The sequence below is a fragment of the Rhagoletis zephyria genome, unplaced genomic scaffold, assembly GCF_001687245.7.
Source record: "Rhagoletis zephyria isolate East Lansing unplaced genomic scaffold, Rhagoletis_zephyria_1.1 Rzeph_scaffold_03891, whole genome shotgun sequence".
Taxonomy (NCBI): domain Eukaryota; kingdom Metazoa; phylum Arthropoda; class Insecta; order Diptera; family Tephritidae; genus Rhagoletis; species Rhagoletis zephyria.
The window spans coordinates 39,004-56,916 of NW_016160974.1; the positions used below are offsets into that span (position 1 = coordinate 39,004).

Genomic DNA, 17,913 nt, shown 5'->3' on the forward strand with positions numbered 1-17,913 from the left:
ATAATTTTTGTACAAACTTGAAAATGTAAATTTATATGGTGTTTGTTGTATTACCAGCTAGGCTTTTACAAAAAAATACGAAACATTAAATAAACTCAAGACAAATAGCCAAAAGAGGTTAAAATATCCCACTCCTATTATTTTGTGGACAACTGTATGTATGTATACTAATCTTTGTATGCGTGTATGTTACAAACAACTTTTGTTTGTGTCGGACAATGTGTGTCCTTTAGCAAATATTTTTACATGAAATACATAGGACTTTGTAAATATGTCCACACGCAGCCGGCAGGAAAATTCGTGCTCAAAGCTGGAACTTTTCAAGCAAAATTCTGAAAAAGTTTTGTAAAATTTTTTCCTCACTTTTCTACTCTATTCTTATACACTTTTGTAACACTTTCAATTTTTTAATGTCTAATCACTTCCCGTTTAATAAAATTTTCAAAATTATAGCTTCTGTGGACTGGGAATTTGTCCTGCGGGCATTTATCAATGTATGCATGTGCGCATTTTTGTTGTGACAAATGACATTTAAACGCTTGTTGTAGGTATTAGTTTTGTAGTTAACTCAGATTTCTTGTTGCTGGAGACTACTCTTGCTGTTGCATACTATGTAGAACAGCTAACTTGCATGTCGCGCTCATCACTAGTTTTACAAAACAAAAAAAGAGACGAAAACAAGAAAACGTTGTCGGTTGCACCAAGGATGTGGTGTAAAGGATTTCTTATGCTCTCCGCACTCATATGGTAATTTCAAGTTTTCATTTCATTTGATTTGACACCATAAAAATGGAATTGCTTTTAAGACTCGTCTAAAACTCATATAACTCATATAACTCATATGTACATGGAGGATTTTCGGGTGAAATGAAGCACTTTTGTCTGTCAGTTTGGTGGTTGTTTGTTTGCTTCGCTCTTTGTGATAAAAATAACATAAACTATGTTGTTGAAAGCGATAATAATGAGTGTGTATGTATGTGCTCGCATGAGTTTGCATGTAGTTGCTACATGAATACAAATACATCTATATGTACGTGAGTTTAAGTGAAACTTTAAATACTAAGTAAGATCTATGATGTATGTATTTTAGAATGCATTTCCGTCATCATTGCGTTTGGCATCAAAAGCTGAAAAAAGTTCTATACTTTTTAAGAGATGTGTGCCATAGTTTAAATGTTAAATTGTAAGAAATACGATTTCAGTTGGCTTCCAACTTCTCTTATTGATTATTCTGACGCCTTCCTCATTTGTTCTTTTGAAAAACTACGCATTCGATGGTCTTTTTCATTTTCTGGTGTATTTCAATCCCTGTATGGCATAGTAAGCTGGATCGTCTAAGATAACAAGCTGGAAAATCTAAGAAAATCGGCAGTTGTCTACCAACTTCAGCTAGGACCACCGAGAGAAACCGCCAAGAGTAGTCACCACCAAATCATGGGTTTAGCATAATTTGTAGCAGTAAACACTGCTAATATAAACATGCACTTACAGAGAAATGTTCTCCAATCAATTACCTTTAAAAACTGTAAAATATTGTTTACCCATATCATTTGGTTCGAGAATATTTAAACATTTTGTCCTGCGATATTGTTGAGTTTTTCTATACAAAAAATTTTCTTAACCGTTAAGTTACTAAGCAGCATTTTGCGTGCATTAGCGCCGAAATAAGGCATCGTTAAGTTGGCGAAGTAACCGCATGTAAATTAATTCTGTTCGTAATGAAAATTTCACACATCGCGTGACAAAAATACATATTTATGTATATTTTCCCTTTTGTGTGACAACAACAAAGCGCACGCTACAAATCGGAGGAGATGTTCGGCCAAACACTAACATACATATGTGTAAGCGCCAATCTATTATTATCTTATTACATTAAACGAGCAATTATTGTATATATATGTATATATATCCATAGGGTTCTCGGAAACGGCTCTTACGATTTTGATGAAATTTTGTACATAGATAATATTTTTGATTTTAAGGTTATCTGAATAGGCACTATCTCCGAGAAAATTAATGATCCCTAATTCAAAATATTTTTAATAGGGTTGCCACCTATTTTGAATCGCATAATTATTTAATTTTTTGTTTAAAAAAAAAGGTAAAATATTACTATTCATGGATACCAAGAGAAGGTTCTCAAATAATGCTTTCCCTACACAATTTATCTAAAACATCGCAATATGGATATCAAATTACAGGTATTGTTGAGAACTTTGGTCACAAAAAATTTTCCATCTGGGTTGCCACGCTTCTATGTAATACAAATTTTTATTTTGTTAATTTCAACCAGTATTTTTTTATGTATAAACAGTGCATATACGCTCTAGATATGTACCATTATTTCCGGCGCTTTTTGGAGTAGGGTTGCCCACCTAAATTTTGGAGTAAGAAATTTACTTAATAGATACCGAACCCCATTTTTTTCTTTATTTCCAAAATTTTTTTTTTGAAGCTATTCAAATCTTGAAAACTTTAAATAGTATATGCACTTCGGTCAAAGATCGGTCAACATGGTACTTATTATTAATAGGAACAAAATCTGAATAAATTTATGGGTACGCGATAGTCTTTGACAGACTGAAAATCTTGATTTTGAGCTGCTTTTGCCTTTGGCATTCTTGAGAATGCTTTCATCGCGAAGGATCGCGATCATCTCATTTTCATCTATACGTCAAGTTTTACCGAAGTTGGATAGGTCAAACGGATACAAAGGTTTTAGGTAGTCGATCCTTTAGCCAAGATCCCTATCCCATCGGGTAAGCATGAGCGATCTCATCAAGCGAAGGTTAAGAAAAGATCCCCAAAACAAAAGACAGTACAAGGATTAAATTAGCTACTGTATGAACTCAAAATTGTTTATTTATACGCATTTCCAATTTTTTTTTTTCAAAATTCCGCAGTTTTATATTTTATCGAAAATTACGTTCTTTCCAAAGGTTGAAAGGGCGCCTTATTAAGAAACTGCTGTGCATACTCCAAATTTTGCTTAGTATGTATGTATTTGGGAAGTACAATCATCAAAATCCCTGCATTTATTTTGTGGATCTTTTGCAAGGGACTGGTTTCAACAGCATGCAGTATTTTTGTAATTCATTAACTTTTCTTTAAAAAGTGCCTGTTCTCGCTAAAGTCAAATTTTTTTCATTATCAACTTACATACGTAAATTACATATTTTTTTAAAATGTACTTGTAATAATATAAGCGCCTACAAAATCATTAAAAATCACTTATGCTGACATAATGGCCCCGCATTTTGTCACACGCAGGATTTCACTCATGACTCCTACATACATACATTAATGCATTGCATATAACATAAAAATATGTATGTAAACGACTTACCAACACTTTTGTGCGTGTATATGTTTGCGATCTTATTAGATTGAAAAAATAAATAGAATTGAAAGAGCAAACATGGCAGCAAATTGCGTTAACAGGCGCGCCTTTTCCATGTCAAAAGATTTACATATCTAAGACCTCTGTTGGCGCGGGCTGAGAAAAGAGTAAAAATGTTACTGCACTTAAAGCAGCAATGCAGAACACTGCATAAATGTTCAATAATAAGTTTTTGAAAAGATTTGTACTTGTAGATCCACTTTTGCTTTTACTTTCCTTATTTTCAAAGCTTATTTATTGTGAACTTACAAATATTCGGGACAAATTTTTGAGTAGCAGACTTTAAGATTTTGATACCTTTTTGGAATGCAGAATAAGCCTATACACACACATGTGTATGTATTTATATATCATGAAAAAGGCCGCATCTTTTTTCGTAAACTAAACTATACTCAAACCATTCCTCAAATATCTTTGAGTTCAGCTTCCTCTCTCTATATGACATACTAAAATTCATTAAAGGCGGAAAGATCCGGAGGAGCTTTTGGGGGGTGCATAAAGCGAGATTTTTGAACACCGGTTATGTATGTATATATGTATGTTCATGAGTAGGCGCTGTGCCCAATCGTAAATCTTGTACCAACTCTGTATGCTAAAAACCATACAGAGCACCGTGAGACAACTCCAGCGGAGTTATGGTGCATCAAGCGGAAGCAGGGTTCGTATTTGCACACACACGCTCTGCTCACACACACGCCAGAAACACATTCAACTTGTACTCACTGCTCATACACATGTGTGTGCATAAGTGGAAAACAAACTCTGCTCACAGAAAAGTGTGTGCTGTTTGTTATTAAGCACATGCACATGTGTGTGAGCCGATTTTTGTACAAATTTCAGCCCATGCACATGCACATAATATATTTTTAAAAGAATTTGTTTATTAAACGTTATTTTTTGAAAGACAATTCAATAACAAGTGAGATGTTGTTTGTTTTTTATATGACAGAAAACATATTAAAAAATTATTTTAAGATTTGAGATAGAAATCGAAGTGTATAAGTTTCTCTACGCAAAGCACACACATGTGCGTGTGCTTTATATTAATAAAAATAAAGTACACACATGTGCCCGTGCTTTTTACCAAACAGCACACACATGTGATGTGAGCAAGTTTTTAATTTTTTATATGCACAGCACACGTGTGTGAGCGTAAAATGTTAGGATGTGCTGCGCATGTGTGTGCAAATACGAACCCTGAGCGGAAGTGTTAAGCATGATTTTGGGTGTCAGCAATTAACAATTTCAGTAGGTTTTTCTCTGCGGCATTTGAAAAGTGTACGTGCATAAAGAATTTCTAATATGAAATTTTTGCACATACAGCTACACAAACGTGCTTTATATCATCTGGCTTGGCATCAGTTGCTTGGTGGTGTAGCATACCTTTAGGCACTAGGTGTTATTAGTCGCCTAAAGAAGTAAAAAAAAGACGAAATTGAATCACTTTTCTAATCATATGATTCTATTTATTATTCAAAAAAATTGCCACAACACATATCAAATTATAGGGATCTCTTTCCGAAAGTATTTCAAATAATTTTACATTTAGAAAGTCGAACATTTTGTTTTACTAATATTTCAACACGATTATCGCGACCAAAAATAACCAAAAGGGTAACGTTTAATTTATACTCTGCTCATTTCAATTAAAAAATTTATGCACAACAAATTGTCAAGCCAATAAATGAGAAGAGAACGAAAGCGATGCGTGTGCTGGTTAAAATGAACTTGTGAAAATTATTTATTTAGATTTTGAAAGCTTTTCCATTGCATTTACCATGCTACGCATCGCTGTTCCTCTTTCTCCACATCTATTTACCTTCACATGTACATATATAAATACTCTTCACTTCTTAATCTTCTTACACATCCTATAACGATATCCTTATATATATCTCACATAAATGCATGCCTGGTATCTATGAAGTCCTTCCTTGCTAGAAATTCGCGTTTTCGATTTTTCAAATTTTTTTCAAATGAGCACTGTGATTGAAACGCATCTGATTTTGCGCTGCAGCTCTGCTCAGCTGTGATGTAGCAGAGTGTTTCGTAATCCGCAGGAATTGTTTAGATATGAGCGGCGTGGGCTTTGCTTCAGACTGCGCAGGAAGACTTAGTTGTTTGGCTGCTGTTGCGGCGCTGTTAGCCGCCGTTGGAGCATCTATTGCCGGTGTGGCCGAGTTCGCACTCGAAACGTAACGCTCTTCGTTTGCGAGCAGTGAATGTGATCTCGACTGGCCGCTGTGCGTCACGGCATGGCTTGGCGCAGCGCTGGTTAGCTGCGAAGCGCGTGGCATGGCTAAAAATGCCTGCGGGGCGTCCAAAGTTGCAAGTGTGCTAGGTGTTGCTATTGCATCCGCTTCATAAGCCTGTTGCGGCATTGCACGAATAGCGTATGATTCTTCGAAATTCGGCGTTTGCTGACGCGTGGGCCGATGTGGTAGATCGCGCTTTGTTGCCACTTCAGCGTTCACCTCAACCTCATTTTGTATATGTCGCAACGCCTTCTTGCCCATCGAACCCAGCAGCATGTTTCGCCTTTCCAATTGACGCAAATTCTCAAACTGACGCATCTTGTTGGCATTCTTCATGCGACGGTATTGTTCCTGCAATTCGGTGCTTGCGATCCCCTGCTGATTGAGACGCGACAAGAAGAGCTCCTGTGCTGGCGGATGATGCCAACCGCTCATGGGATCATCATTTGTCGCCTTCTGTGCGGCTAGTTTTCCCATACGCGGGCGACCGAGCGCAATGCGATTCTTAATCTCGGTATTGATGGGTAGCAAGTCACGCTGTATAGCCGATACCAAGTGTGCCACGTGTGACGGTGTGGCTACTTCTGTGCGACTTTGCATATGCTGGTTACGCGCCGAAATCATAAACTTTGGCAATACCGATTGTTTGGTGAAGGCGCTAGGTGCATTTAGTTGTGTTGCATAGGTTCGCAGCAAGAAGTTTAGTTGTGCTGTTTGTGTTGTGGAACGTCGGCGCTGTGGAACGTCGTTGCGCCGAAATATACTCGCATTCGAACTGCTGGCACTCGAGCCGAAACGGCGTGAAGTGTAGATCTTGTAGTTGGGCGAAGATTTCAATAGCTTGCGTTGAGCTGTTAAATTGGCTACGGCGCCTCGGCGGCTGTTGGCTGCCGCATTGCTGGCCAATCGTTCGCCGACAACACCGCCACCGCTGTTGACAGCTGCTGTCCCAGCATTGCCATCGCCCGGCGTATTGCTTGCTGCAGCTCCCTTTTTGGCGCGTGATACATTTATGTTGAGTGGAGTGCGAACGCGCTCTTGTGACTTGAGTGCACGTAGCGGTCCCTTATTTTCGGGTTTAGCTGCGGCGATTTTACTTGGGTCTGAAAGGAAAGGGGTAAAATGTCAATGAGAACTGATCGGTGTGTTAGTACATATGATCAAATGATCAACATAAAATACACAATATAAAAAGGTCTGCTCAAGCTAAAGGACGAAAGCTCTATTAGAATTCACATGTTCTCCTAAAACTATTTGTTTTATTTAGTAGCAGTCTAAATTTAAGATCTTTGAACCGGGACGAGTTGTGAAGTGAGTTGTTGAATGACGACTCTTATCGCATCGAATGACAGAAAGGAATTTTAGTTACCTTAAGAAAAATGGAGTTGGCAAAACACCTTACTGGAAGCCTGGTGCTTCCTACTAGGCTTCACAGCCTTGTTAGTATAACAGCTGGGTTTAGTTGGGCAAGGTTTAGTTAGGCTAAGTTAGGATAAGGATAAGTAACTTGTTAGTGGAACAAAAATTCCTTATATAGCGCAATGGTATACCTAAAAACCAGCGCCATTAAACACCTCGGCCTCACGATGAACGAAAGGAGTCGAATGAAATTGGGCATTTAATCGTATCACCACAAATAGGGTGGTTTGCATAGGATTAGCCTGTGTCAGTTGCATCAAAAAAAAAGGCAAGGTAAGGCTAGGCTAGGCATAAGGCATAGCTGACAGGTAAAAGAAATCAAGGCAGTTGGCCTTGCGTAGTGGACTGAAGAATAGCCAGACGCCTGCACGCGCCCTTCAAGCATTTGGAGTAGATTTCACCTTTCCGCATTTGCTGCTTTTTTATTACCGCTATTCAGGGCATGCATGTGACGATCCGATGCCATACCCAAGGAAAACCAGAAGACCCAGCACAACTCTACTGACCCAGCGTTCCTACGCCTTTTTTGCTAAAAACTATGGAAAGAATCATAGGCAGAATCATAAAAAAAAATTAAAAAGTCCACGGGGAACAATGACATAGCTTTATAAACGTAGAGCATGTTTTTGATAGTACAGAATACTACCTAACAGACAATAGCGCATAGAGGTTTAGGCTACCACATTTCTCTAGACAGCAAGCACCCTTAATACCAGAACTATTATATCCAAGAGTCGACGAACTACTCTGTTTTCTTTGTGAAAAAGATGCTGAACATAGTCGCCAAATAGTATAGTCAAAGAGTTTAAGGTTGATCCTACGGCTAACGTCGTTAATTTGGTGGCACTGGATGGCCCTCTTGGAAAAATCCAGAAAGGAATGAATCTGTATTTGTTTGGACTGCGTAGAAGGGGTCTGTGACATATGCAGACTTGTAAAATATCAAGGCAACCCCAGCATGAATATAATAAGACGAAGAACTTGGATCTACTTAGTGGAATAAGCACAGAAGTACTCAGAGTTTTACCAAGTAACTAATTATTGTAGGCTTTTACGCCAGGCGGAGAGGCAATTGTCAAAACTAGGAGTTCTTTGCTCTTTAAAAACTGCACCGTGAAGGACGTACTAGGTCTAGGGGTTTTACTCTGTATTTCGATTCGAAAAACAATCATTCGGACTCGAAATTCTTGGCGCTGTGAATTCGTACGTATCGCCTTTCGAGTCGCATTGAGTTTCGAGTCGCAATACAGAATATACCCCCAGTCATTTGCCTGATTGAAACACCTTACCTAAATAGCTGACAAGGGCACTCGAGAGGATCTTTAAAGATACGCGTGAATCAAAGAAGACCTGCAATCAAATGGAGGTCTGTTTCTGTGATCGGTTTTGGACTGTGAGAACTGCGGACTGTGGGTGAGTTTTTAGTCCTCCACACATATCAGGCCAGCTCAATTTTAGCTCCTTAATCAAAAATTATTACTGAGTTACGTAACTATATATATATATATATATGTATAGCTTTTAGCTTAATCAAACTTAGCTGAGTAAATTACAACAATCAACTCACCATTCTTGAAGTTATTTTGCGTTTGTTTGTAAATTTTCTGTATACAGGCGTTCACAATTTCGGAAGTATTCTTCGAAAGTATCCACGGCTGTAGGTAACCAATCAAAGCCAATAACATCACCATTTAAACGACACATTGCAGAACAGCAGAGTTGCGAAAAGCAGGTGCAAAATTAGTTTCAATGAATTTTATTCTTAACTGTGCTATTTATTCAAACTTACCTTTAGTGTTATATTGCTGCGCATAATTTTGTTAATGTTGCTGCTGGTCATTTTTAATTTGATGTGTTAAATTATTTTTTATAAAAATATTAAAGAAAAATCACGAAAAGTATAAAAATTTTCAAATATTGATTTTTTTTGAATGGATGACGGAACAATTTTCTGATTTTTCTTCCCCAGCTTATGCGAAATTACAATTATTTGTATAAGTATTTTAAGGTATTATTAAGAAGCACAGTACCATCGTACAGTTCCATAAGTAAAGTAACTCTTCTTCTTACCGTTTTTTCTGGCAGGCTGTAGGTGTGTTTTTGGCAGGCTGTAGGTGTGTTTTTGGTTATTGTATTGGTGTTTTTGGTTCAGTGTGTTAGTGTATTTTGAATAAATTGTAATAGAAATAAATGAAATTGTAATAGAAATGAAAGAAATTGTAAAAGATAAGAGCACATGCCAAAAAACAGGTGATCTCAGCTGTAGGCATATTTTGGCAATCAGCTGATAGTGTTTTTACTTATGAAACTGTACGATGCACAGTACACAATGAATTTCACAACCGAGAGCGCCAAAATTTGTATTAATCGAATAAGCGCAGCGAGCTTGACACAATTCGTTAACAATAACTACATAAATGCAACAAGAAAATATTTGATAAAAATGTTGCCAAAAATTCAATAAAATTTAATCATTTGAATACATCGCACGCTAAATTCGGCTAGTTAAAAAAAATTATTTTATTTGATAAATATTAAACATATTTAATTGAAAAGTTTTAAAAAGCTCACTTTGCATTCGATAAATTGCATATGCTACATACATACATACATATGCGTACTTATTTCAATATATTTCGGCTTAGTGAGCGCTTAGCAAAAGTAATGAGTGAAAATTGCCAAGCTCATAAATTCTGTAGCGATTTCAAAGAATGATTTCTTTTATATAATGCATTGAGCAGATGTACTCACATACTCAAATATGCACATACAAATGCGTCTGCAGGAGCTCTTGCCTACTATGCATGCATTTATAGAAACCAAGCAGGAAATCTTTGTATTAATTGTTAGAAAATGGTGATAAATGCTTGCTTAAAATTAAATCGTAAACCGTAGACAGTGGTAAAATCGGTTCAAAATTTTAAAGAAATTGAGGTAGATATAGACAAATGTACATGCACACATTAGGGTGGTCCTTAAAAAAAAATCAAATGAACCACTTTTTTCAGTCTCACCCCTTCAAACGGTAATACCACGGTCGAAAATATCACATATATATTTTCGTCCTGATTGGAGACGGTTAAGGCGTGTCGCACAGGGTAATTTGAACTTTGGCCGCTGTGTAACACGCCTTAACCGACTCCAATCGGGACCAATGTGATATCTTCGGTTATAGTAACATCGACACAGGGGTTGAGGTTAAGGAAATCTGATGCAAAAATGTGCTCCAAACATTTAAGGACCACCCTAATGTGCATACATAATGCGCCTATTTCTGCCTAAAATTTTTGCATTGTGTTTCAATCAAAGATTCAATAGTGCAATACAGATTCTAAGAACAAAAATCCACTTTGACGGCCAACCAGCAAAGCTTATGAAGGGATCGAAAGTGAGCAGGGAAGGCTTGAACTCACGTTCAGTCGCCTCGAAGTCTTTCAAATTAGGCTGAGTTGAGCCCCAGAATACAGTGAGGTTTTAGATAAGGTAGATGATTTTATTCGACGTGGCATGTTCGATTTCATTTCCGCTATCAGCGGGGAGGGTATTCAAGTTTTTGTGGTAACCTTAGACTCATTCCTAGACTTATGGGCTTTTAGTCTATTCTATGAATAGTGTGGTGGGTGAAACTCCTGACAGGTGTTGGACCGCAGATGGTCAATGCATCTTTTTGAGCTAATTAAGCGATGTTGCAGGTTACTGTCCATTAGGAACTCTTGCGCTACGACTTAACATGACGAGCTGAAGTCATTTCAACACTTCTTAAACATCTCAAATAGTATGTCATTAAAACTCTGTAGACTTCAGCCGAACGTCGAAGTAGACTACATGCAGAAAAATATTTCTATATATACGGTAACAACATAGGGTTGCCATCTAACCTAAGCTGTGACTGTTAAATGTTTGAATTATTAAGATTACGCGCTCTTTCCAAATAGATTTTCGTTAGAAACTTTACCAACTAAGCACACTAAAAATAAGTACACAGAGAAAAATTACGACTTCTAAAATTGAAAAGATCACTTTTATGAATAAGTCCAAGACGCAAAAGAGCGAATAATTTTGAAAGCTGACTTCATTGAGAGCAAACATAGAGTTGTTATCCCTCTTTTTATATATTTTATTAGGTTGTTTTTCCTTGTTGCACAATTCCTGCAGGGTATCTCAAGCGCGCAGTGTTTCTTATACATATACATATGAGTACAAACATTCCTTCCGTTTCGTCTTACACAAACTTGACTGCTTCAACATCTGCTTTGTACACTCGAAAATGCTGCAGATGGATTTTTAATGACAAATGTTGAAGAATGAGAAGAAGAAGAAGAAGAAGCAGCAAACGCACTAGAAGATGATATCAGGAAACGAGCGCGAACAAGTGAAAAAATGCTCGAAGCAACTGAGCTCAGCGCGCTTATTTTCTTGTCATCAATAATGACAGCAGTGGCTACAGTGGCAGTAGCAGTGTCAGTGCGCGGCGGCGGTAAGTACATGACAACAACAAAAGCAAGATTTCAAACATAACAACACAGCTACAGCACCAACAAACTTAAGTACAAGGAAATGCATAAAATATGCGTTGAAGGAAAATGGTGCGAAATGGTGAGCGAGTATGCGGGAATGCGGACAGGCGTGTGATTTCCCGGAAGAAAAGAAAGCTTTCTGCGAGCAGCGATAAGAAACCGGAATGTGTACAAGCAATGCAAGCGCCATAGAAACATGACAGATATGCTGTGACAGCAGTAAGTTGTATGTATTTAGTATGAAGAAAGAAGAAAACGAAACAATCGCACGCATATATACATATGTATGAATGTATGTTGAAAAAGTCCGGGCAGAGGGCCGCAGCTGGTGTTTTGAGTTGTGAACGCTTACCCAAATTTGGGCACAGCATATGTATGCCAGAAAATAGCGACAGCTGCTGGCACTTGCCACTAAATGGCGTGAATTATGTTGCTGACTCTTCGTAGCTTGCATTTTTGAAGTGCGCCATGCATTTAGCTCATGGTCAACGGTTGCACTCTTGAGCGCGGAGATAGTGATGTACTAATAACCACATATCAACTATCAGTAGCGGATAAAAAATGAAAATGTCGCGGAAATACTAAGAGATGTGTTGTAATAAGGGGGAAAAGTGCTTCTGCTAAGCGATCAGGAAGGAGAGGATGTTTTTCCTTTTTTCATTTTGAAGACACTTTTTAAAATTTAAAAATTCCGGATCCAATATGTAGGATGAATTTTTACAAAACTTGTCGATTTTTATGAAATCTGATATCCAAAGGTTGTTTTAGTCGCTAACTACAAAACTGAAATCTGTTTTTAAAGGATCAAATTGGCGGATGGATTTAAAAAAATTTTGAGAAAGTGAGATTTTTATGAAATTTGATATCGACCCAGATAAAAAGACATTAAAACCTAAAATTTTTTTAAAAATCTATACGCCATTTTGAATTTTTGAAAATTGATTTTAGTTTTTTAATCGAGCGACATTTTTTCAAATTTTATTTTCAATGCAGAAATGCATCTATATGCTCTAGGAACGCTTCTGCATCAAAAATAAAATTTTGAAAAAAAATGTCGCTCGATTACAAAACTAAAATCAGTTTTCGAAAAATCAAAATGGCGTATGGATTTTTATAAAAATTTCGTTATTCAAAGGTTTTTGAACTAATTAGAAATCAGTTTTTACAAATTCAAAATGGCTGACCAAATACAACGTGTGGATTTTAAAAAAGTTCCATATTTTTATGAAATTCGATATCGAAGGCTATTTGAGTTGTTGATTACAAAGCTGAAAACAATTTAAAAAATTCGAACTGGCAGATGCTTTTATACAATGTTCAAAATATTGTGAAATTTGATATCCAAAAGTTCTTTGAGTCATTCATTACAAAACTGAATCAGTTTTCAAAAATTCCAATATAGCAAGTGTAATTTGCAAAAACTGGCGTTCGTTTGTTGAAATTTTGTTGTTAACGGTCTCACGCATTTTATTTCATAAGAAATTCATGCTTATATGGAAAAATTGCAAAAATTCGTCACTAAAAAATTTTCAAAAATCACCTAAAATCGTATGGGCTACAAAACTGCATACCCAAAAATGTTCTAAGTATTCAAATTGAAAAGTTGAAATTTTGATGAAAATTTGTTGAATTTTCTTAAATGTTGTATAAAGTTTGAAGTTTGGTTAAAACATAGACGGTTTTTTATAGAAAAATAAAAAATAATAATTTAGCTTGAAGAACATTACGAATATTACAAAAAAAAAAAATCGACAGGTGGTGATTAGTTTCAGTCACTGTATGTACAGTTTTGGGAAAAAATTTAAAACCACGCCATAACTTTTCTTTTGAAACGTCTTTAAAAAGATGAAGCATTCAAACTTGACTAAGGGTTTTGCAATTGGCGTTGGTGCATTTTGGCGCCCTCAGACAGCGATGTCATTTTTTTTGGTGTCTGTTTAATATATGTATAATTTTTTTTCAGTCACTGATACCTAATCACATAGAACCTCACAGAACGATGCGAGGGTATGGATATCTGATGAATTGGCCACCAAGATGGCGCGATTCGACCCCGCTGGACTTTCTCTTAAGGGATTTCCTCAAGGTATTGAGTCGCAATCGACCGGTGCATGCTCTTAAGGCAAAATAATCGGGGCCATCGCTCGAATTAAGGCGGATCTATTAGGAGGAGTGATCGAAAATTGTTCCTTAAAAAGTTAAATGCATCATATCTGCACTTCAAAATTTTTGTCAAGCCGTGAATAGACATCGTTTTTCGTAGTCACCAGACAACCAAACAGGCCGCAACAACTCCTTAATTTTGAATACTGTTCCCTGCATGCTGACTACTGTTGCTTTTGAAGGCATGTATGACCCCCGTAGATTTAAGTAATATTTAGAACCATCCATTTTATTTTTTTTTCTTCTAAATTTGTCAGATTTTTTTCACTAAATGTTTTGCTTCCGACTGACTCTTCTCATCTCTTCCTTTCATTGTTTACATGATTGCATGCAGCTGTGACTAAGTTGCCTTTACTGTCGCCAAAGAAATAACTGGCTTCCAATTCAATATTTGTTGCATTCAAATGGAGGAAAAACAACGCTTCATTGCCAAAGTATTTTATTTAATTACACTTTTTTTTAATTATAGTAAATTTTTATGCCATTAACTGTTACATGTCACTGCGCGGCAATCAGCTACAACTTTTAAATGTAGCCATCTGATGATGAACAGTTTCATTATGATACTTATTGTCACTTTAATTACGCAAACACAAACTTCCATGGGCGATGTGTTCGTGTGCATACAATTTTACAGCTAGAATGAATCTGGCAAAAAAAAACTAGTTCCAAAACACACATTTCGTGTCCACTTTCACAGCAGGCACTTTCAAGTTTTTTGTACAGTTGATCACAAAATGACTGTTTTTCTTTTGCTCATTGTTTAACAAAACCCACAAATATGCATATTTCAACCTTAATGCAAAAATTATAAAAAAACATTCAACAAAATCTAAAACTTTTTATTAAGAATTTTCACAAGATTTTCAAGTATGCAGTTTTATACTTTATTTTAGTTTAACTTGCACCTCGAAGTTTGATGTCTCGTTGATTTTTGGAAATTTTTATTTAGATTTTTTTTTTTGTTGACGGTGCTAGTTTAGAATGCGTTCTAAAGAACATCGCAATACGAGGTGTTTTGGAACAAATTTTCGTCATTCTTTCTCAAATATGGTTAAAAAACAAATCGATTTGGCTTTTTGCCTTCTTCAGCGATACATTTCGCAATTTAAAAGCGACAGTTTGACATATTGCGAGCCATTACCTTCTCCCTTTCAGCTAGCGCGCCGTTAGTTCTAAACCAGTTCAACTCACTATAGGGTCCGCTTTTTATGCCTTCATGTGCACCAAAGTATGTACATATCAGTAGGTGATTGCGCTTCCGCTCCTGCCAATTGCCAATTGCCAACACTTTACATTTCACTTTATTGCTTTGCTGTCATCTTTATTGTAAACAGTGTTGTTATTTAATTGTTTTACTGCTGTTACGTACAAAAGTATTTTCAAGTCATATATTCACTGACATATGTATATATTTGTGCGTTCGTGTTGCAATTTGTATGCGCATGTAAATTCAATTATGAATGAATTACGTGCAAAAAATGCGGTCTTTTGTGGCGTACAGGGCGTATGCGTAATAAATGATGGGTGCACTGACAACGAGAAGAGTGGGTAAGGGAACGTACCCATACTACGTGACCCACTTTTTGCAATTTTTAACCCCCCCCTCCCCCCTCGGTGGCCGCGGGTAGTATATTCCAAGACCCCCCCCTCCCCCTACAGTTTTCACGTAGTAATTCATAAATATGGTTTTGAATCATTTCTTGCTAACAAAAAGTTGAAAAAAAAATATATTTGGCTTATAATTGTCTCTATTAACACGGCGCTTGCTGCGTGACGGCAGGAGTGCTTTCATACCTATAATTACAAGTGGAAAAAATATTATCAAGATAAAATGTCAAAATATATCTTAAGCAGTACTTAAATTATAGAAACAAATGTCCCGTTATTTTTATTAACCTTTATTTTCCATCTCAATCATCTTCAACAAACACCTTCCCAGCATCAATCCACTCGGATACATCGTAGATCACGGGGGCGGTAACATCGGGAGTTTCCTCAGACGTAATTATTATCTCTTCATTGACAGCCTCGACATCTATCCACTCCACGCATTCCTTTATGACACACAAGGCCTCCTGTGGTCTCCTAGAGAGAACCCGCAGAGGTCGCACGCGAGACACGTCATCCACCGCACCACCATGCACGTTTTTTCGATGGTTGTTCAATCAGCTGACGTCTGTTCGTCAGTGTTGCCATCTGTGGGTTTAAAAAGCGACAAACACTGCGCGCCATATTTGAATGTAGCTCGAAAAAAACGCTAGATTTTCTTAGTGGATATTGACTACGTGATAAAAACCTAAGCCCCCCCGCCCCCCACTGTGACCAAGTGTGGTATTTGGAAGATCCCCCTCCCCCCCTGAACGGGTCACGGAGTATGGGTACGTTCCCTAACAACGATTGAGTAAAACGAGTAACAGCAAGAAAAACGATGAGGCTATGGAAATATGGTTGTGAATTATTTATAAAAATTTTACACTTCGTATTTGTATTACTCACGCTTTGATTTGCTCAGAGGGGGGCGCGTACATGTTGGTAGCCATAATTTTTTTTTTGTCAAATTATAGATATGGTTTATTTTGCAAATTTTTTTATTAACACGTTGGCTGCCACGTCGCACGTTTTCGTGCGACACCCAGATGTTACCCTGAGGCCACTTCGCACATTTTCGTACATTTTAATATGGAATTTTACATGGAATTTGGATTCTCTGGCCTGTGGTGAACATTTTGGTGTATTTCCCATGGCCGCTGTGTATTTTTAATGGTATTTTAATCGTAAATGCGCGACACAAAAAAACCGTTATAACTGCAAAATTAGGGACCAAAATAAAGTCGCTAGTAGTCAAAACTTATTTTTAGCCACTAAGAAACAAAAAAGAAAAAAAATAAGTTGTTGGCCTCAGGTGACCATAATTGTAAAATGACATTGCTACTGAACGATCAAAATTCTAAATAGGCTTTGGCAGCAAACGTGTTAATGGTGGTCTAATATATTGATGAAATTTAAAAGTAATTTGCCCTCGTTATTTATACAAATGACCCTATTTGACTTTGTTTTAATGCGGATACGCACATTGCTTCTATTGATTGTAAATATCTACGAATAAAAATATAATGCGATGCCATACACGCATAGTCTGACGGGAAAATTAATTGAAGTGCTGGACACTCGCTATGTGAGAACTTTAAGCTGCCTCTGACTAGCACAGGTACTCTGAATTATTAGCCAGGTCATCTGCGCGGAATTTGTTTTTGTGTTTCAGCTCTTGTCATAACGATAAAAACTTTTACTTTAGACAAAAAAATAGTATGAACAGCCATAAATGAACTCCTCGATAAAATGTTCCTCAAAATTGCAGAAATGTATGCAAATGGTTGCATTACTTTAAGCCTGAGCGTTTAAAATATGTAGAAAATAGTTACAAGCTAAGATCTTACATGTGTTGAATAAAGGAATGTTTGCTGAAACAATCTTCTTAGGAGCGGACATGATCAAGTCAGTTACGTTTTGTACCTGCACGGACAGTTTTGATGTTGCCCGAGACGTTAAAAACGTCTTAAGAAAATTTTTAGGAGCTTGATGCAGCACGCCAATGGTTTCGTTGCGCGGTTTTATGTAGAATTTAACGAACTCTCGAAATGCCGCTCTATAGGTTTTCGTCATAATTCACCTGCCAATAGGAATGTTTTAGTTTCGACGACTTCGTGTTAGGTATCTTTTTCGAAAGACCTCTGCCAATCAAGAGCGTATAACTCCGAATGGGCTCCGAGACGGATGATGAATCGACAAGCGCGCACTCTCAAGCTTGGTATCCTGTGAGAGAACCGATTAGACTGGAAACACGGCAACTTGGGATTGGATAGGAGGATTTATCGAGCACTCCCGGATTGGATTCTATTCGCGATAAACTGATAGAAGGGGTGACTAGTCACGGGGGCATTACTCTCCACTTCAACCTAGTATCTCACTAAATCATCTCTTTTCAGAATTTTACAGGCAAGTTATAATGTATTAGGCAGACAAAGCGCTCTGGCCATCAAAAATCAATAACCGCTTATACATATGTATTGGATAACAGTCCTGGAAGCTTACTATAAGAACTCCATTGTTGTAACGGGTGATTTTTTTGAGGTTAGGATTTTCATGCATTAGT

General features: G+C 37.1%; 1 protein-coding gene across 1 annotated transcript; it reads right to left on the reverse strand.

Moving 5' to 3' along the window:
* Positions 1 to 5,364: 5,364 nt before the first annotated feature.
* LOC108369887 (uncharacterized) lies at positions 5,365 to 8,917 on the reverse strand. The gene is made up of 3 exons (XM_017625095.1): positions 8,867 to 8,917; positions 8,645 to 8,732; positions 5,365 to 6,761 (listed from the first exon to the last, which is right to left on the reverse strand). The coding sequence occupies exons 1-3, from the start codon at positions 8,915 to 8,917 to the stop codon at positions 5,365 to 5,367; spliced, it is 1,536 nt and encodes a 511-aa protein (XP_017480584.1).
* Between the last annotated feature and the right edge of the window lie 8,996 nt (positions 8,918 to 17,913).

Bases quoted from the DNA above. Each gene is read 5' to 3' on its own strand.
- LOC108369887 (XM_017625095.1), bottom strand. From the start codon at position 8,917: ATGACCAGCAGCAACATTAACAAAATTATGCGCAGCAATATAACACTA. The intron at 8,733-8,866 runs GTAAGTTTGAAT...GGTTACCTACAG, and splicing joins GCAGCAATATAACACTAAAG to CCGTGGATACTTTCGAAGAA. The intron at 6,762-8,644 runs GTGAGTTGATTG...CTTTCCTTTCAG, and splicing joins GCAAAATAACTTCAAGAATG to ACCCAAGTAAAATCGCCGCA.